The 22,105-nt window shown below is 36.0% G+C and overlaps 1 protein-coding gene across 2 annotated transcripts in view; it reads right to left on the bottom strand.

Annotated features, from left to right (window-relative positions):
* The window catches only part of LRRIQ1 (leucine rich repeats and IQ motif containing 1), a 184,334-nt gene that overhangs the window by 84,086 nt on the left and 78,143 nt on the right, over positions 1-22,105 (bottom strand). For both annotated transcript variants that reach the window (XM_074325334.2, XM_019754918.3), the window contains one exon: positions 15,734-15,853. In XM_074325334.2, the coding sequence (XP_074181435.2) occupies positions 15,734-15,853 (120 nt within the window). The remainder of the gene's footprint in view (positions 1-15,733; positions 15,854-22,105) is intronic.

Raw genomic sequence — 22,105 nt, 5'->3', positions numbered from 1 at the left:
AAAAGGCAGTATGCCAGACGACTCTGGGAAGATGGCAGAGAAGGAAGCACCAGGAATCCATCTCCCCAACTAGACAACAATTGCACTGGCAGAATCTGTCTGATGTAAGGATTTTGGAACTCTGGAGTCTAGTGAAGGCTTCTAGCTTCCAGAGGAAGAACGGAGTGGTACATAGTGGTTAGTTTTGGTCCGGTTCAGCTCTTAGCACAGTAGCAGCTATCGATCTTCCACTCCCCGACCCTGAGGCAGGCAGCTGTTCATGTGTTCCTGCACTGGTTTGCACACAGCTTGGAGGAGTCAGGATTGACAATGAGGACGCTGTCTTCCGAATATTGGGGATCTGTCCTCTAATTGCTGATTGTTTCTTCTGATTACAGAAATGCAAATGGGTGCAAAGAGCCTTTGTTCTTGCACCTCCTCTAGTGTAAGCCTCTGCCCTACCAGCTAAGTGACTTCCAGGGGATTTAAAGGGCTGGTGTCCTTCTCCCTGCCTCTTCATTTTTCTCTTTTGGGAGCCAGACATTAAAGACTAGGATATTCATTAAAAATCTTCTAGCAGCATAAATAATATTTAATATAAAATGATAAAGAAACTTTTAGTAATTATATAATTATAGTCAAATAATGTTATCAAAACTAATGCTTTATGAGTTCAAGCTTATTACTATCAAGTATATTTGGCAGTACTTAGTATGTTGAGAAAAAAATAAAATCTCAAAATGTCGGGAAGAATTGGCCAAGGCTATAAATAGACTACTGTTTTAAAAATGTATATTAATATATCACGCTTAGCACTGGATATTTATAGAAATGTCAGTTGTTGCTTAAGAAAAGCTTCTGTTCAGATATTCTTTAATTTACAACTAAGGATCTGGAAAGCCTTCTGGTTACTTGAATACTATTATCAAACTTACTTATATATTAAAAATGAACTTAAACTTCGATAAGTTTGCAATGGTGTGATCACAGTTGAGCATTTGATCAGATATATATCCATTTGGCTTTTGAGAAGAAATCATTATTCTATAATCCAACTTTGAGAGAGTAGAACATAAGGCTATCAGAAAGAGGACCTGAAAATAACATTCATGTTTATTTGTATTATGTATATGCAAAAATTTTCACTCCATCTAGTATAATGCTTTCATATGACACATAACACTAGGATCAGACATTCCCTAAGCCGTAAGTCAGAGTAGAACAAGTTCTAGAAATTCTAAAAGCTGTGACTTGATTTTTTTTTTTTATCTACACCCTTCATGACCCCCTACGCTGCCCCAATACTTTCTTCTTCTTCTGCCCAACTTGCCTCTTGCTATCCTGCCCCCCAGATTTTCTTCTAACACTTTTTGACAACTTCTGTAGCATCTCAACATTCTTACAGTTTGGAACCTTTGCTTATCCTGAATCCCAAATCTCATTTTCTAAACCCTCTCCTTCATCATTATGCAAAAGCATCACTGCCCTTATTGTTGGAGACTGTTATATTCCAGGTAGGCCTCTTTTCACTTCTCTTTAGCTTTTTCCTTGCCTATAATTTAGGTTTGTTTGTTTCTTTCTTTCCCTGCAATGTACTATAATATGTAATAGTCTGTGAGGTTAATTTGAGACAGTGATCAAAAATGAACTCTAGAGCTGAAAGTTGCCCAGCTGCATGCATTTTGCCACCTTCTCAAAAATTATTCCTATCTACTTATTGAATTTGACTTTGGTCCGCAGCAAAACAAAACAAAACAAACAAACAAAAAACCCCACATTTGACTGTTGTGGCTTTCTGTATTTATGATATATTAGCTTTTCTCGTCTCTGGGACTCATAAGAGGATTGGTTGTTAAAATTTAAAGACAAGTTCATTGGTTCATTGTATGTTGCTCGCAAAGAGCATATGTAAAAGAGAAAATAAACTGTTAAATTAAGTCAATCAGTAATAATATCAACTTTATAAAACTTACTTTTTAAAAAGTCCAAAATAAAAGGGCCAACGTAGATCACTGAGCCACATCAGACCTAATATTATTTTAGATATTTATTATGATATTTCATGACAAAGTGGCAAAAATTCCCCACAAAGTAGATTGAGACCTAGGCTCATTAAAACTTCTGCTAAAATAATTATTTTAAAAAGATTGTGCATTGTGGACTCAGGACCAAGAAAATGTCTTATTCATCGCTATTTCAGATGTCCATTATGAGTAGTACGTATTAGGTGCTTGGTGGTTAGTGTTGGGAGACAATTCTCCATGGTTCTCCCACATTTCTGCATGTTTTGTGACAGCTTTTTTTGCAGATAATCTTTTTCAGGATCTTTGTACAGCAAACATCCTGGGAGCATAAAAGGTAGTGTCTCACCCTATCTTAGTGGGCACTATGTGACCCAGACTCATGTGGAATGTGGCACACTGATTCAATGGATGGGGTTTGGACATGCTCACAGGGAAGGAAGGAGGTAAAGTTATTTTGTAGTGGGGCCCTTTAGGACAATTCAGCGTACTGTTGTTGCTTCTGAATGTGGAGTAGAAATTGACCTGTTACATGTTTTACTTTTCTATCCCCTAAGTGCCAGAGGGGATTATCCCAATAGGGGAAAGTTGCAGGTAGAGAAGCACTAATGTGATAAACTCTCTTGTGCTTTGTCACTTGTGGAACAACTACTGGGTTAGGATTTAGTGTGGTCCCTCTGATGTCCAAAGCTTTCACTATATAGATGATACCCTGTTGGTGAGATGCGAATTATATCTCAATTTAAAAAAGCCTTAGTTTCAGCTGCCCTGATTATGGTGAATATTATCACACACCTCTGCATTCAGGGGCTGGCTGATAAAATGAAACAAAATCCTGGAACCTCCATTCTGAAGCCTGTGCATCAAGTAGTTCCTTGGAAGTTGACTATGTGAGAGAATGTATGATGTTCACTGTTCACTCTCTCCAGCAGCCCGGAAAAACTCCTGTCTCTTCAGCCTTTTACCACAAAAAGGATGCCCAACATCTTATCAGATCCTTTCAGTAGTAGAGATAATACAATTTTCTGTGACCGATGATTTTGCCAGTTGGATCCTCTGGCTTCACCTGGCGGCATCCTTTGTGATTTTGGATTTGTGGCCTTTCCGACACAGATACCATGCATATTCCTATTAAAAAAAACAGCTATTACCTTCCTACTGGACTATGTTAGAAACTCAATGACTGACCCCTAGAGGCCTTGTGACTCTCTGGCCTGATGCCTCCCATTTGGGGTGGAACAACTCAGATTCAAAGACTAACAAGGTATGAAGGTCTCCCAAAGCCTCACTTGTCAAAAAGAATAGCCAGCCTGGCCCCCATGGCATCTTGGTTTCACGTGAAAAAGCGGAAGCTATACTTCTCAGGAAAACTTTATCTCCACTCCATGGCCTGATCCAAAGCTGCTGGCTTGGAGGGACTTTAATTCATTCTGGTTCTATGTGCTTGGGCCTGGTTCAGGGATGATTCAGCTAAGCTGAAACTCAACAGACTCTTGTACAGTAGCCAATGGCCTCACAGTTTGATCTGCCATGTGGAAAGCTATAACATGTTGACAAAAGACACTCTGTTTAGGGCCTTCACACAGGGGAAGCAAATTACAGCTGCATATAGGACTGTTTTGATTACTCCTATGGATGTCCATGGTAAGGGTCCATTACCTGATGAGACGACGACTAGAATCAGGTCCCTGATTGTGCCTAATTCTGATTCTGACGTGGAGGCTACCAATGCATGCCAGACTTGTGACTTCTGCAAAATTGCCCTATTTGTCTTAAGGTGGATGAGGTCCCATTGCACGGATCCTTGCCTCTACCTGCTTTTGGAAATTTAACTACATTATACCTTCAATAATGTACCACTGTTGATACCTTTCCAGGTTATCCATCAGCTGATTTTAGGCATATAACTGTGACCCTTGAAATGTTGCATAGTTGTTCAGCTTTCTGCATTGGAGTCTGACAGTTACGTGTGTTTTCCAGAGGAAAGCTAGGTGTGAATAGAGAATGATTCGGAAAAAAAGTGGAGTGATAGCTAAGTGAAATGGAACACTCTGATTGTAAGGAGGTAGATGGAGAATACGTGCGTGGTACCTTTGCAGGGAACACCTTCGATTCTGAGAGGTCTAGGGAAATGAAGGATATTAATGATCTTTTGTCCTTCAGAACTACCCCTGAAGCTTTGCTTCTTCCTCAAGAAAAATGGCCCTGGAAGGCTCTCCCAAACTGCTGCAAGCACCTTAAATTTAACTTATTGCTGGGTCTGCCATCCCTTTCCAGCAGGTTGTGAACTATAATTTATAGTTATTTCCCTTAACTTCACTGAGAATTCTCTCATGACAGCAGGGGACAGCCTGACAGCAGGGACAGAGCACAGATCCTGTACCTCCCATGTCATTATCTCCTATGTTTTCCCCACCCCGATTCTCTGTCATCCCGAGGAGCACAGAAATGCCACCTGGAAGATGCCCTGCTCATAAATCACCCTCAAGTGTTTAAGAAAATACCAACTATGTTCCTGGAAAGTATTTAAGTCAGCCTCAACTCACTGGTCAGGGTTGTTTTAGATGGCAGAATTGCCTTAAACTTCCTCCTTGAGGGCCAAGAAGGAGTCTGCATAATAGCGACTACTGGCCGCTAAACCTGGATGAAACCCTCAAGTCTAGTTGGAAGGTAAATACAGAAACATAGAGGGAAAACCACCTGGGACACTAATAGTAACTTTCATTAAATGTATCATGAGGATAACCTACTGGTTTTTGTCCTAGTCCCTGTCAGATTACTCAGAGTGACCACTGGAGTAGCTACTTAGGGGAAAATTTACCGTGTAGTCTACAAGGGGTAGATATGGTTGGGAGCCAATTTTCTCCTGGTGTCTAACATTTCTGAATGACTTATGGTAGCTTTTGTTCCAGACTATCTTTTCAAAGATGTTAGTACAGCTAACAGGCTTGGAAGATGGAGACAGTCTTTTAGTATTTCCCTCTGGGGCAGAAGTCAAAATGTGTTTGTTGTTTGATATAATAAAGATAATGACTTTCTCTAGAGCATGGGATGGGCAGAATTGCTAGCAGCCCTTTAAGAAACATGGGATTTTCCAGGCTCAGAATTTCTATAGGAGAAATTCTTTAGATTCTTCCCTGTAGAACTTAGGGGGCTAAGAGGAACTTCTATATACATGAAGCTCCTGCAGCCTGATGTGACAAGTAATAAATGTCTCAGATCGTCTGCCAGTATCCATGAAAGTGTGGCAGCTTAACTTGTTAGACTGCATGCAGGATAAAAATCTCAGATCCCTCACAATTCTTGGCACTTAAAATTAAGTTAAGATAAACTATGTTTAATAAAATTACAACAAACTGATTCTTGTTTATTAGTGCCTTTTTGGTTAACCATTTCTTAAATGCAATCGCATTTCAGAGAGGCAGAAAACCAATACAAAAAATTCATGGCAGATTGATTCAGAGTTTTTAATCCAGCCCAGTTTATCAAGACAATTTTATATTTACTTTTCTAAGAAATTGTAATTCAATGCAAATATCCAAATATATTTCTAACGTGCTCTAAATTTGAGTCCAGGTTATAACTGTCCGTGTACCTATCCCAGCTCCAAGTATGGTGTCTGCCATAGTGTAAGTATTCAGTAATTTGTGGGCTGGAAGGGAAAAAATAAATTTGAACAGATGGTATAGGACTATACTGTGATACGTTTTAAAGAAAAGGGAAGTATGGACTGAATCCAAAAGGAACTATTTTTATTACCTAAATAAGTGATGAAAGGGAAGACCTGGTTAGATAAGTCTTATACTTGTAAGCAGGAAAGTTAAAAAAAGAAATAAGAAAACACAGGGACGCTTTAATAATTTAGTTATGTAATCTGAAGTTGTAAGATAATTTTAAAATGAAGTGACAGCAATGGGAAACAGGTAAAAAATGTGAAACGAAGGCAAATACCTTCCTAACTGGTATTTGGCTTTAATTCTTAGCAATTGTAAAAACATAAAAAATAAAATAAATTAAAATAAAATATCTAGGAATTAACAAAGGATGTGAAGGACCCATACACTGAAAACTATAAGACATTATTAAAAGAAATTGAAGGAGACACAAAGAAATGGAAAGCTATTCAATGCTAATGGATTAGAAGAATCAACATAGTTAAAATGGACATATTGTCCAAAGCATTATACAAATTTAATGCAATCCCCATCAAAATTACAATGGAACTTTTTAAAAGAAATAGAACAAAAAATTATCAGATTTGTATGGAATCACAAAAGACCCCAAATACAAAGAAATCTTGAGAAAAAAGAATAAGGCCGGAGATATACACTCCCTGACTTCAATTTATACTACAAAGTGACAATAATCAAAGCATGGTATTGGCAGAAAAACAGACACACAAACCAATGGAATAGAATTGAAAACCCAGAAATAAACCCACATATATATGTGCAGATAATTTTCAACAAAGTAGCTGAAAACATACAATGGAGAAAAGAAAGTATCTTCAATAAATGGTTCTGGGAAAATTGGAAAGCCACATGCAAAAGAATGAAATTAGACTGCTATCCATCACCATACATCAAAATTAACACAAAATGGATCAAAGACCTAAATATAAGACCTGCAATATTAAATTGCATAGAAGAAAGCATAGGTACTAAACTTATAGACCTGGGGTTCAGAGAGGGTTTTTTATGAATTTGACCTCAAAGGCATGTGAAGTAAAAGCAAAAATAAATGAATGGGGTTACATTAAAAAAGCTTCTGCACAGCAAAAGAAACCATTAACAAAACAAAGAGGCAACCAACCAAATAGAAGAAGATATTTCCAAACAACACCTCTGATAAGGGGCTAATATCCATAACTCATAAAATACAACAACAAAAAACAAACAATCCAATTAAAAACATGGCAGAAAACCTAAATAGATACTTCTGCAAAGTAGACAAACAGCGAACATATATATATATGAAAAGATGCTCAACTTTACTATCTATTAGGGAAATGCAAATCAAAAGCACAATGAGACGCCACCTTACACCTGTTAGAATGACTATTATCAACAAGACAAGTAATTACAAGTGTTGGAGAGGCTGTGGAGAAAAAGGAACATTTGTACATTACTGGTGGGAATGTAAACTGGTTACAGCCACTATGGAAAACAATATGGAGGTTCCTCAAAAAATTAAGAATAGAATTACCATACAACACAGCTATCCCTCTTCTGGGTATCGACCCAAAAAATCTGAAAATATATATCCGTAAAGATATTTGTACCCCTATGTTCACTGTAGCATTAATCACACTGGCCAAGACACGGAAACAATCTAAGTGCCCTTCAATAGATAATTAAATAAAGAAGATGTGGTACATACACACAATGGAATATACTCAGCCATAAGAAAAGATGAAATACCGCCATTTGCAACAACATGGATGGATCTTGAGATTATCATACTAAGCAAAATAAGTCAGACAGAAAAAGTCAAGAACCATATGATTTTACTCGTATGTTCGATATAAAACTGAAAGCAACAAACAAACAAGACAAATAAACAAGCAAAAGCTCATAGACACAAAGAACAGTTTAATGGTTACCAGAGGGTAAGTGAGGAAGGAGGATGATAGAAGATGGTGAAGGGGGTCAAATATATGGTGATGGAAGGAGAACTGACTTTGATGGTGAACACACAATGTAATATACAGATGATATAGAATTATATGCTTGAAACCGATTTAATTTTACTAACCAGTGTAACACCAATAAATTTAATTTAAAAAAATTCCTAGCTCTAAAGAATAAGCTCTTCATTGTAAACAAAGTCATCCACTTAAAACAAAAACATTAACTCTCTTGCTGAAAACACAATAAGTTTTTTTTCTCTGTATCATGGGAGGGATGGTTGGGGGATGGGGAGAAGGTAAAGAGACTAGAAAGTACAAATTGGTAGTCACAAAATAGTCACGGGGATGTGAAATACAGTATGATGAATATAATCAATAATGTTGTAAAGACTATGTAGCGTGTCAGATGGGTACTGGACTTATCAGGGGGATCACTTCATAGATTGTGTAGAAGCCTGACCACTTCACTGTACACTTGAAGGTAAAGTAGAATAATATTGAATGTCAACTATAATTTTATATATATATATATATATATATATATATATATATATATATATATATATATATATAGTCATCGGATGTAAGTACAGCATAGGGAACATAGTCAATGATATTGTAACAGCTATATATGATGTCAGAGGGGAAGTAGACTTGGGAGGGGTTATCACTTTGTGAGGAGTGTAAATGTCTAATCATTATATTGTTTTGTAATCCTGAAACGAATATAATAAAAAAACAATAATAATTTTCTATCACATTTGAAATAAAATCTAAAATTTGTGACATTATATCCCAGGCTTTATTCACATGTGGAATGAGCCTTGGCCATTTTTCTGTTTCTTTCTTATCTCTGAGTTTTCTCCACTACCAATTATATCTACCTATTGTAAACTTCTTGTTCCTTTAATATACTAATGGAGTTCCTGTTTCAAGGCTCCCATTCTTGCCTTATACTTAGCCCAGAGAAGTATTACCCTGTGGCTATTCCTTCATTTTATTTTCACATCTCTATTAAAATATTATATCTTATACAGACCTTCCCTGATCTTCCAATCAGATTCTATGCTCTATCCCTTAAAGTTTGTTTTTATAGTAATTTTCAATATCTTATAGTGTTCTGTATATTTATATATTTATTCCCTGTCAACTCAAGTTAAATGTAAGTTTTGTGAAGTCAGGAATCTTATCTCTTTTGTTCACTGTGATGAAAACAATGCCTGGAACATTTGAGGTTATCATTGACTTGAAATATTCATTTATAAACATTCCATTCTGTTTTAGGTTTAATTAGAATTAAGATCCTCCTGAGAACATCTATAAATAATGGATTAAAAAGAAAAAAGAGCGGAAGGCAATCAAGAGCAATCAAAGCAGTCAGAATTTAAAGTCTAGATCCCAGAGAGTAGAGTCGCATGCTGATGTATAGCCTATATTTCCCTCCATATTTTCCTTCAGGGAAATTCCCAATTTTGCTAACAGGAAAGAGAAGCCCAACAGAAATCTGAGGCCCGCTTGTAGTGGTTTCACTGGGATGAAGAGACAGAGGTTGAAGTGAGGGATACCAAGGCAGCTAGGATCAAAGGGACAAGATCCTCAGGAGTAGACAGACACCCAGTGCAATGTCAGTGCTGTCATGTACAACATTTCCCTTCATGTGCTTGTCAATTGAAAGTAGTGCAGGCATAGGAGAGATTCCTAAAGTCAAAGAGCAATAGCAACAGCTGGGGTGCTAAAAAGCTAAGAAGAAATTTGTTCAGTCACTCTATGCTTTGGAGAAAGGGATTAGAATTCAGAGACAGAATGAAGGTAACCTGGTAAATATCTCACTTTCAGGTGAGACACCATACTGGGGTAGCATTCAGAGAAACCAGAAATAGATCAGCCCTAATGAAGCTTGAAGCCTCAAAAGGATCTCTGACCATATAATATCTGCCTGCCAGAATATTATTAAATCCTCTAGAGAAAGAAAACATGTTCCAGGTTCTTTACACGTTATGTCTGATATGTAATCAAAGATTAAATGCTAAGAAAAAGAATCAACTGATTCAAAATACAAGAGATAAACTGTCAATGGATAAACCCACAAGTGATCCAGATGTTGCAATTAACTAAAAAAGCTTTGAAAGTGCCATATTAGTATGTTCAGGGAGGTCAAGATGGCGAAGTAGGTAAACGCTCTACTCTCCTCCTCCCACGATCACCACAAAATTATAACTAAACTACAGAATAACCATCATTGAGAATTGCCTGGAGTCTAAACAGAAGTTCTATAACTAATGATATAAAGAGGAAGTGACAGGTAGGAGGGGCAAAGATGCATAATGGACTGGTCCCACATCCACATGTGGTAGTTAAAAATAAGGAGGGATATCTGGGCTTTGGAGGTTCCCCCTGAGGAACAAGCAGTCCCAGCCACACACCAGGCTCCCCAGGCCCAGGGTTCCAGTGCCAGGAAGAGAAGTCTCCACTACTCTGAAAACCAGTGGCGATTGTGGCTGAGGGAGATAGAGAAAAGCTGGAGTTCCAGTAGTTTATATTAAAGGGCCCACACATAGACTTACTAACAGACTTATTCGCTCTGAGCTCCAGCACTGGGGCAGCATCTCAAAAGGCATCAGAGGCATATGGGGAGGAACTGAATTCTCAGGCTTCAAGCGAGGGCTGGAAGGACAGCTTTCTCCCAGACAGAAGTGCTGGGAGACAGACTGTTCTTTGTTAAGCCTCCCCCCCACCAGCATGCAGACTTAGGTGGGCCTCATATCTGAGTCTCCATCAACCTGGTTAATACCATTCACCCCACCTTGGTGATTCTCGGAGACCCCTACTACACCCAACTTATGGGCCCACCCAAGCCACTTCCAGTGGCTTTTACATACAAATGGTGTCTCTTGGCTCATGCTGCAGACTTTCCCAAAATCTCTCAAAGGTTCACAAGCCCCAAATAAGTAGCATCTGGCTGCAGTGTGTCCTATACCTCTTGCTAAGCAGCCTCAAGCCTGGCACTAGTGGCAGCCGGCCTCAGTTCTCAGCTTAGCTTCTCCCAGGTACCTCCAAGCCCAGCACAAGTGATGACCATCTGCAGATCACTTTGTAGTTCATACTAGTGACTCTGTGCAGGGCACAAGCAGCAGCTGAACTTGACCTGCATCAGAGCCCCTCCCAGGAGGCTCCAGAACTAACACCCCTGGTGGCCAGCTTCAGACCACACTAGAGAATCATCCAATCACCTCCACAAATGACACACCCAAAGGGCAGGCACCAGAGTCCTGCTAAAACAAATCCTGCTCTATAGGGTCAGCTCCACACAGCAGCTCCTCCACTACAGTCATGGCTAGTTCTCACAACCAATAATTCTGAGGGTCAGTTCCTCCCACTGATGTGTAAATAGCATGTAAGTTTCAACTAAAATATGAGGGTACACACAACCCACAAAAGGGACACACCTGGAGTGCACAGCTCAAGTGACCTGGAAAAGTGTGCCACTGAGCCCAGTAGCACATCTAGTACATAAGACCACTCTACTAAGGAGACGTAGCAGCTCTATCTAATACAGGAACACAGGAAGGTGCCAAAATGAGGAGACAAAGAAACATGTCCCAAATAAAGATCAGAGCAAAGCTACAGAAAAAAGGACTAAACAAAATGGAGATAAGAAATCTACCAGATGCAGAGTTCAAAATGCTGGTTATAAAGATGCTCAAGGAACTCAAGGAAAACTTCAACAAAGAGGTAGAAAACATAAAACTGGAGATAGAAAACACAGGAAAATACCAGTCAGAAATGAAGAATACAATAACTAAAATGAAGAATTCAATAGATAGACTAAAAATACTTAAATAACTCAACAGAGATGGTTAGTGAATTACAGGCTAGGAAACATCCAAATTAAAAAAAAAAAAAATAGAAGCATAAAGAGAACAATTTAAAAAAGAGTCTAAGAAACACATGTAAAATGGAGAGAAATTCTAGCATATGTGTTTTTGGCGCCACTTTACTTCAAAGAAGAGAATTTTAAAAAAAGCTAAATATTTGAAATAACTCTGGCTAAGCAATTCCCCAAACTGATAAAATACATCAACCACAGATTCAAGAAGACATATGAGTTTCCCTTCTCCAAGCTGAGAAAATACAAAGAAAATCATATCCATACTGAAAAATAAAAACAGAAATTGAACCTTAAAAGTAGTCTGGGGACTAGGGTGGAAATATCTTCAGAGAAGATAATATAAGTTTTATTACTGAATTTTCAACAGAATCTATTGTGGAAGCCAGAAGTTAATGAAATGGCATCTTTAAACACAAAAATCCTACCTAAAAATCTATACCTAGAGAAGCTATTTTTCAAAAGTTAAAGTAAAATAGATTTTTAAGCAATCAAAAACTGACCTGAACTGAAATAAATGCTAAAGGAAGTCCTTTAGGCAAAGGAAAATTATCCTGGGTGGAAGCCTGTTAATGCAGGAAGGAATGAAGTGCAAAGAAAAAGATAACCACAAACTAGCAAGCTAATGAAGGAAATGAAAAGAAAAATCAAAAATATGTGATTAATAAAAAAGAAGGAAAAAAGAAACATAGAACATATAGGAGAAATAGAAAACAAATAGAAAGATGACATATATAAGCCTAATTACACTCTTAATTAAAATAAATTAAAATAGTGTAACTACATAAATAAAAAGAAAAAATAATGTCAGAACAAAATATAAAAATAATCTTTTAAGGGTCAACTTTAAATACAAAAGCACAGAAATGTTGAAGGAGCAGGGTTAGAGAAATATATATTATGAAATTTCCAATAAAAAGAAAGCTGTAGTTATGAAAATATCAGAGGAAAAAGTCATCACTGCAGTTAGTTAAAGAAGGAAGCTAGAGTTAAAGAAGAAATTTTTTATTATGTTAAAAGGTTTAATAATACAATGATATAACTATCTTAAATGTGTATGCCTTGATAACATAGCCTCAAAGTATGAGGCAAACTTTTTAGAATTAACAGCTGATTTAGAGAAACACCCATCATAGTAAGAGATTTTAGCATTCTTCTATCAATAACTGATAGAATTCCCCTACCCTAACCATCACTAAGGATACAAAAGATTTGAAAAGCACAATTAATAAAAGTGAAGCAATTAATTTCTTACTAACAATATATTTAACACCTGCAGAATGCGCATTCCTTTTTTTAATGTTGCATTTCTTTTTTATTTTTTCTTATTTTATTTTTTTATTTTTTAAGGAGGGTACAGCTCACAGTGGCCCATTCAGGGATTGAAACTGCAAACTTGGTGTTATCAGCACCATACTCTAACCAACTGAGCTAACCGGCCACCCCTGCACATTACTTTTAAGTATGTATAGAACATTTCCCAAAATAGATTATATGCTGAGACAATTTTTTAAGGAACAAGCATCAATCTTACATCAAACTCTTCCAGATAATAGAAATAGAGGAAACACTTCCCAACCAGCTGTATAAGGTCAACATAACCTTGATAGCAAATCTGAAGAGAGTTTTACAAGAAAGAAAATTTACAGGCCCACTTCTTGAATATAAATGCAAAAATCCTAAGTAAAATATTAGCAAATCAAATTCATAGATATAAAAAAAGATAATACAATATAGTGAAGTTGGTTTATTCTAGGAATACAAGAACAAAATACAAATCATACATAGAATCATCATCATCATCATTATCATCATCATCATAATCATCATCATATTAACCTCTTGGAAAGGGAAGAAGATGTTAAAGAACATAACTCCCTTAATCAAATATAGTTTCTTCAAGAACATATAGTAAACATTTTACTCAGTGGTGGTATATTGAAAACGTTCACCTTGAGACCAGGGGCTAGAAAACGATGTCTGCTAACAGTAGTATCCAGGCTCATTTTACTGGAGGTAGTAGTCAGGATAATAAGGCAAGAAAAATAATGCAAGTCATAAGAATTGGAAAAAATAAAAATAAAACTGTCATTATCCTCAGGTGATGTGACTGTATATACAGAATATTCAAAAGACTTGAGAGAGAAACTACTAAAATTAATAAGTGATTTCAACAAAGTGGCTAACTATGAGTTTAATATATTTACAAAAATAAATATAATGTCAGAAAACATCAAATACCTAAGAATAAATCTAACTCAAAATTTACAATATCACTATGAAGAAAATTACAGAGCATTGCAGACAGGAATCTTAAATGACTTAAATAAATAGTAGGATATTCTGTGTTCATGAATTTAAAAATGTAATATTCATGACCTGGTTTCCCAAATTGATTTACAGATGCACTGCAATCTCAGACAAAATCCTAATACTAATTGTGTAAATTGACAGGATGATTCTAAAATTCATACAAAAACAAAAAGGGTCAACAGAGCAGTAGTAGTTCTTTCTTGAAGAGAAAGAACAAAGTTGGAGCTCTTATAAGACTAGATATCAAAATTATTATAAATTATACACCAATAAAGTAGTGGTGTAAGGATAAACAACAGAACAATGAGAAAAATTAAGAGAACCCACTTACACAGTTACCTGAATCTAAACAAAGCTTCAATTGCAATCCACTGTGAAAAGTCTGTAACAACAAATGTGTGTATAGGGGGATCTTGACCCTTTTCCTCACACTACTCACAAAAATTAATTCCAGATGCATCATAGACTTAAATTCTAAAAGTTAAGTTAGTAAAGTTTCTAGAATATTTCTAGATCTGTTTCTGGAATATTTCTAGATCTAAGAGTAGGCAAAATTTTCTTATATTTTACAATTAAAAACTTTGGTTTAAATTTAAAACATTTTGTTTTTAATTTAAAATTAGAAACATTGTGTTCATCAAAATAAACTACAAATAGAATAAAAAAGAAAGCCCCAGAATGTAGAGAGGACATTTGCAAGGGAAAACAGAGTAGTATTCAGAATATATAAAGAACTTCTACAAATTAGTAAGAAAAATGATGTGCAACTCAACTGAAAATGCACACTTGATCATGTCACAAAAGTAGACATTTAAATGGCCAGTAAGAATATGAAAAGGCATTCAACATTATTAGTTATGAGAAAAATGCAAATCAAAATGAGATACCACCACAAACCTACTCTGGAGTACCATTAGGCACTATCTACTAAACGTAGGTAAACACTATCACCTAGAAATTCTATTTCCAAAAGAAATGTGAATAAACATATCAAAAGACATGCATAAGAATGTTCATAGCATCTTTAGTCATAATAGGCAATAGTAGAAATAATTCAACAGCAAATAATCTACCAATACTATTTTAAAATAGAATACCACTTTTAAAAAGTGATATATTCAAAGAATAGATAAAAAGTGTATATTCAGAAGAGTGGCATACATACAGCTACACTCAACCACATAGATAAATCTCACAGACATAATATTATGTGAAAAAAGAGTACATAGTCTATAATTCCACTTACAGGAAGTTCAAAAATAGGCAAAGCTATTCTATGATAACCGAGGTGTGAATACTATGGAGGCATAAGGAAGTCTTTCAGGGGTGTTAGTATGTTCTATATCTTAATCTGACGGTTGAGAACTATCTAGGGAAGATAGAACAGATGAGCAAAACTAAGAATGTAATGGCAAGTACTCTGCACAGTAAGAGGTTGCTCGGTTTGGTTGGAGCATATGGAAGAAACCAGGGAGAAGTGGTGGATGTTTCTGGAGAGTTTTCTTTGTTACTGTAGAACACTGAAATGACAGTTTAAGGCGGATGTTCTCACTTTTCTAGACAACAGGGAGCTATGGACAGTTGTTGAACAGGGCATTAATAAGGTCATAGTTATATTTTATGAAGAATAATTGATAAACAAAATGAGTAAATCTGGGTGAAGAATACACAGGAACTCTTGTAAATAGGCTATGACCATGTTTACACACTGTATGAGCTTGTAGGTAAATGAAGATTTTAGGAAATTAAAAGCATACTTTTTCAAGTGTTATTTGAAAAAAATCTGTAAAAAAATTTATAACACCGTTATAGATTTTCACTAAGGTGTAGTTAAACCTTAGAAACTGGTTTAACTTCAAAATAGTATACTAAAAACATTTTAAGACCAATGCTCTTGGTACTTACTTCATCAAATGTAAAATCCTCTAAATCTATTTCTTCATATTCTTCTTCAGATTCGTCATTCTTAATAGCTTCTAGAGCTGCTGTCAGTTTCTTTCGCAAAAGAAAGCCCTTCCAAATGGCCTAAACAAAAATTTAAAGCATGTTATACAAGGTTATAGATCAAACTCCAAACCAGATTCTCTGTATTATCCCATTAGGAAGATAAAACATCTTAGACTTTAGTTTAATGGCTCAGTAATCTGTGTTTTGAACTTTATGTGACACTTAGAACTGCAAGATAAATTAAACAACTGCCTGTGTCTAAAGTTCTGAATCTCAGGAGACTTTCCTTGTGGTAAGCAGAAAAGAATCTTTAAAACTCCCTCAACTGCACATGTAGGTCAACCAATCAATTATCTGATAATTCCTCCAGGACCCACTCTAAACTAAGAAGAAAAAGATACAAAGGAAAACCAATTCTGCTAATTTTCAGATGACTATGTATAAAATAAACTAACACAAATTTAGGAAAATTTTACTATACGTAAATGGCCATGTTAGACAAGTGGTATCCTCACCCATAACAATTAACTGATTTCATTTTTAAAGAAACTAAACACAAAATAATAGAATTAAAAACATTCAGATTCCTCAATAACTTAGGAGAAGGGAAAGCTTTCCTAACTATAACTCCAAAAATGTCACAGCTTTTAAAAAAATTAAATTTATTGGGGTGATACTGGTTAATAAAATTATTTAGGTTTCAAGTGTACAATTCTATAATACATCATCTATATATATTGCATTGTGTATTCACTACCCAGAATCAAATCTTCTTCTGTCACCATATATTTAAAAAATGAGTATCTTTATATACGGCTAGGGAGTGAACTTCAGGATATATTAAGTGTAAAAAAACAAGGTAGAAAGAGTGGGATGTTTTCATCTCTTCATATTTAATTGTTTTCATAGATAAATTCATGTTACCATTTATCTATGAGAGATTGTATATAAATATATAACAAATATATGTTATATAAATATGTATTTAAATATATGTATATGTGGTTTCTAATACTTAAAAAGTGAAAGTATAAGTCATAAAATTCATTGTAAAAAATATTAACTATAGCGGCAGAGATTCAGGTAGAAATTACAGCAATATAAGCTCGACTTCTCTGAATATACCTTGTTTGGATTTGACTTCAGAACTGTGTACATGTTTAAGATTATGGTAAAACAAATGTGAAAAAATTCATGAGAAAAATATAAAAATATGTTTCATGCTGTGGGCATAACCGTATAGAAGTTATTTAAAGTGACTTTAAAATAGATTTACTTGACTATATCCCTAGTGAAATATACTCCAAAGAGAAATTTAATTATAAAAAATGCCTTAAATATGTTTTCAGTAATCATAATGTTAGTAATAATATTGATATTGTTAAGCTGACAAATATATATATTGAGAAGTGGAAAATACAGACAATGGACAGACCATATATGACAACCCCCACAGCAAACAGCCTAGGAAGCCAAACCACAACCTCTGCAACTATTAGCCAAGAATGGTCAAGACTTGGTCAATGACTGCCAGCTTCTCTATTTTTTGTCCCTACTTCTTCTAACTTGGGACCAACCAGATGTAGCTAAATATGCTGCCCAAACCAATCACATCAGATGCCCAGTTCTAGTGGCCTGCCACCCATCTTCCCGAGGCCGACAACCTCCAATCAGAGCATGCCTAAAGCCTTCTCTCTCTTTCTTCCCCACTATAACAATTTCCCACTCCCTTTACTTCCCTTGAGTCTGTGCCAATGACAAGTGATGGTGGCTGACTGCTTTGCTACAGCACACCCTGAATATAGAGCCTTTTTTTTTCTCATTTGTGTGTCCCTTGTTTATTTCCAGTATGTATGTGCGTACACACACACACATACATACTGGGCGAGAAAAAGAGCATTTATGTTAATGTCATTAGGAACCAGGACTTTCTATAGAAGAAATGCAAATATAAAATCAAATAAGTAAAAATGCTATAGTCCTAAATTTAATTTTAAAATATCCGTATGAACCCATATATTTCTTTCTTAAAAGTATGTATTTTTAAGATCAGTATATTGAAAAAAATTAAAAACAATGACCCCACCAGTAGAAATAAGCAGTCCTAAAATCCTAAAGCACTCCTACAATCCAGACTGGAGTCTTTAAATATTATTTCCACTAAAGGAACGAAGGATATTTGCAGCAATGACTGAATTCTGGCCTGAGGCAGAATGTATGAAAAATGAACCTGGAACATGATGTGGCATTAAAAAGAAAAGGAACTTTCAAAGACTACTAAATTGTGTTTTAAAAGCTAACTTGAATAGACCACCACTGGCTAAATAAAGGACAATGTGAGTACCAATAAGAATTATAACTGCAATGGAATTAGGTACATCATACATTTAAAAAATTTATGTGCACATTATGACAGAACACATTATGGTGATCTCAGGAGGATGCTAGCAAAGCTCACTGATCTAAAAATTGGTAAATAAAGGGAGAGCATCAAGCATTTGATCTGCCTTTTATAAACTGTACCTCAGATTAACTAAGTAGTTGATTAGACAAAGTTTCTCTTTATAGACATATTTTAGTTAACAAATAAAGAAAAAATGATAGAGTATCAACATTTTGCAAATCATTAAAAAAGAACTGATCTAGGCAGTGATTATCAATGGCCACTAATATTCCTAAAAGAGAGACAACCAGACACTTTGTACCTCCCTCCTCACTGTGCTATATACCAACGCCTATGAAGTATTCTCAATTAAAAAACCAAACCCAAATCACATCAAATGTTAGATCTTACTGTCAGTTTACAGAAAACAAAGAGAATAAGAAACATATTAAATGATGTCATAAGGATGCATTTGTCAAAATTCAGAAAACATAGACCTTTACAGGACAAAAGACCTGGTTTCCTCAATGAATAAATTGCAAAGAAGAGAAGAGAGAAGGGGTTATTATATGCTTAAAGACTTAAGTAACGAATAAACCCATGGCAAAGGGATGACCCTGTTTATATTTTGATGAAGAAAAATCTATCAACAAATATTTATGAACCAGTAGAGAAATCTGAATATTAATTCAATATTTGGTGATTTTGAAAAATAATTGTTGGTTTTTAGGTTGGTAATGTACTGCAGTTATACTTAAAACAATAGATCTTATAGAAGTTATACTGATTTATTGACAAAGAGAATGATATCTGGGATTTGTTTCAAATAATCTAGTAAGGAGAAGGGAGAAGTGTGTTGGTTATAGAAGACTTGATGACAGAAGATATCAACATTAGGTACAGACCCAGGGAAAAGAGGGTGGAGAGGGAATTCTTTAATCCAGGCCTTCAGTGACAAAGATTTATTCACTGAAGCTCACAGTGGATCCAGCCCAACTCATCAGTGATAGAACTTCAGCAAAGCTCTAGACTATAATCCATAGTGTGTATTTTTCTGGTATGATACTTAACAGACATCTCCCTCAATAATGTGCATCAGGAATTCAAGTTGCAGCCATCTCTATTCCGTGGATGAGAAATGATGGTAATATACATGTGTGATAAGTGATGTTCAGATTCTCCTTCTAACTTATTTATTTCTGTCAAGGCTTCAACTTTCCTCCCGGTAATCCATCTATGATTAATTCATCTTTCACATGTTCAAATCAATTCCCTGGCCAGACAACTATATCTGGATTCGACACATCTCATATCTTTTTCTTCTCCAACTACCATCAACTCCCATCCTAGAGCATACCATACAATTATTCTGTGTTAGAATCCTTCACACATCTCTGACAACATTCCTCCTATGTTTCCTTATATCCTAGTACTTACGGTAGTCTAGTTGCACTACAACTTCTTATTATTCCAGTAATATGAAATCCTATGTTCTTTTTCTTCCACGGTTATCTATACTTGAAATTCCATTACCTCCCACATTTACATTGAACACTAGCTACTTCTCAAAGTGTATCTGACATCCTTCATATTAGTTAGGGTAAGCTAAGTGCTCTAACAAAAAATATCCAAAACTGTAGAATAACTCAGGAACAATAGTTTATTTCTTGACCACATAACAAACATTGAGAGGATAGACAAGATCATGGGGGAGGGTGTTCACATAAAACGATTCAGGTACCCAGGCTCTGCAGACTGCAGTCCCAACAGACAACCTCCACGGCGGCCTCACAGGCTGTCTGCATTTCAGCCGGCCAGAAAGGGAAAAGCATACGGAGGCATGTCAGTGGGAAGTTTTAGGGGCCAGATATGGAAGTGATGCACATATCTTTCAGTCATGTTCTATTGACTGGAACTCAGAAAAGGGGCCATCGTAAAGTGCTCAAGTGTGAGGAAAGCTGGCTGCATGCTAGGAAGAAGTGAAGAGGGTAAGTTTCAGTGAGAGTGAGCAGTCTTCACCACGTCATTCATGAAATCTTCATGCTCGAAAGCCTAGGATGTTGCTGACCAATGTCACCCTGGTAAATTTAATAAATAAATTTGAAAAATTCTGAAACATAACCAAAAATAAAAGAAAGCCTAGGCTGTTTCTTCTATATCATGTCCTGCTCCCCAGGATGGTTGGGCAGCCTAGTATTCACGTTTTAAGATGAATGGTTTTAAAATCTAGATGATTGTACTCAGGAGAAGAGAAAGGGAATTTGAGCTGACTTCTATGACTTTAAGTACCATGATTACCACAAAATAGACTCGTTTTCTAAGTTGCAAAGAAAAGCTAACTTATGCTTACTTTTCTCACAGAAATAAGAAATTCAAAATATTCAAAAGAACATTCAACTGAGATGTCCCTCACTGAACTAGCTTGTCTTATAAAGTAATGAATTTCTCTTTATTGAACAAAATGAAGCAACAGTTGAATATCCATTTACTGTCAATGCTGAAAAATGTATTGCTCATCAGCTGATGCTAAGAGAGAGTTTGGACTGCATGACACATTCATTGTTCATGCAGCAGTATCATATTTTGAGATAGGACCTGAGGTTTCTTTCTTTTCCTCAGTTACCTTGAGCCCACTACCCTCCCCCGGCTCCCACCACCATTCAGGCATTTGTAACAGTTTGGACTAGGCATTGCCCTTAGGAGTACAGTCCAGAGAAATCAAGTCCACTGAAATACTGAATATACTCATTAGAACCAAGCAAAGATAATTCTTTTGAAAACTATCACTTTAATAGCCAAAGCAGCAACTTTATTTTAAAGCTATTCTTCCAGTTGCTTATACCAACACCTTGGATGCATCCCAGACCCCTCCTTACTTCTCATATACCACATCCTCATGAATTGATAATATCAGCTCTGCCTTCAAAGTATATATGCATACCCTCAAGATAAATTAACATAGATCCTGGAATGTAATTTTCCTATCACTTCTACTCTGACACTCTTGCCCATGCTGCCATTTTCTCGTTTGGAGTTCTGCAAAGGCCTTCTAATTGATTTTGCTGCTTCCATTCCTGCCTTCCTACAGTATAATCACGTCATAAAGTAAACTCGATCATGTGAGTCTACTGCTCAGATTCCTATAGTATCTCCCCATGTCATTCAGACTAAAAGCCCAAATCATTATAATGACGTATGATTTATACGTATCACTCTTTTCCCCTTCGTCACTCTCCAGTCTCACTAGCTTCTTGCTGCTCTTTAAACACTGCAGTATGCTCCTATATCAGTGCCTTTGAATCTGATATTCCTCTGCCTGGAATAAACTTTCTCCAGATACCCAGCGGCTTCCTCTTTCACTGCCTTCCATGTCATCTTCGCTGGTCTCCCATATCCATCCTGTCTAATATGATAAACTTGCCCTTGATACTCCCTATCCCACTTCTCCTGATTTATATTATATTTTCCCTTAGTACTTATCACTACCTAGCGTAGTTATTTATTAACTGTGCACCTTAACAGAATGAAAGCTAGTGAGACTTTTGTGCCGAAAAATAATTGCTGAATGAGTGAATAAAGGGGAGCCCTAAATTGGTGTTTAGTTACTAGGATTCAGTTCAGGTGTAGTAGCATGAATTTCTATAGACCTTATTTTGTGTATTTATTTAGTTCATGTCTGCCTCTTCTACCAGGATGTAAACCCCATGACGGCTGAGATCTTGTATTTTTTTATACAACAACATAGTTATGTTTCCTGAGCCTTAGAACAGTGCTTGACAAATAGTTGGTTCTAAAAAATATTTGCTGAGTAAAGAAATAAAGGATGAATATGATCAGGTTGAACTTCATTCTGAAATCTGGTCTTGGTGAAGTTGAATCAAGTCTACGCATATTCACTATCTGCTTTCTTAATTTTTAAGTTAAATGTGCATTTGAAGGACTGTAAC

The sequence above is a fragment of the Rhinolophus sinicus genome, chromosome 1 (assembly GCF_057876585.1).
Source record: "Rhinolophus sinicus isolate RSI-liver-muscle chromosome 1, RSI-T2T, whole genome shotgun sequence".
NCBI classification, from domain to species: Eukaryota; Metazoa; Chordata; class Mammalia; order Chiroptera; family Rhinolophidae; genus Rhinolophus; species Rhinolophus sinicus.
This window is presented reverse-complemented; position numbering and strand designations above follow the sequence as displayed.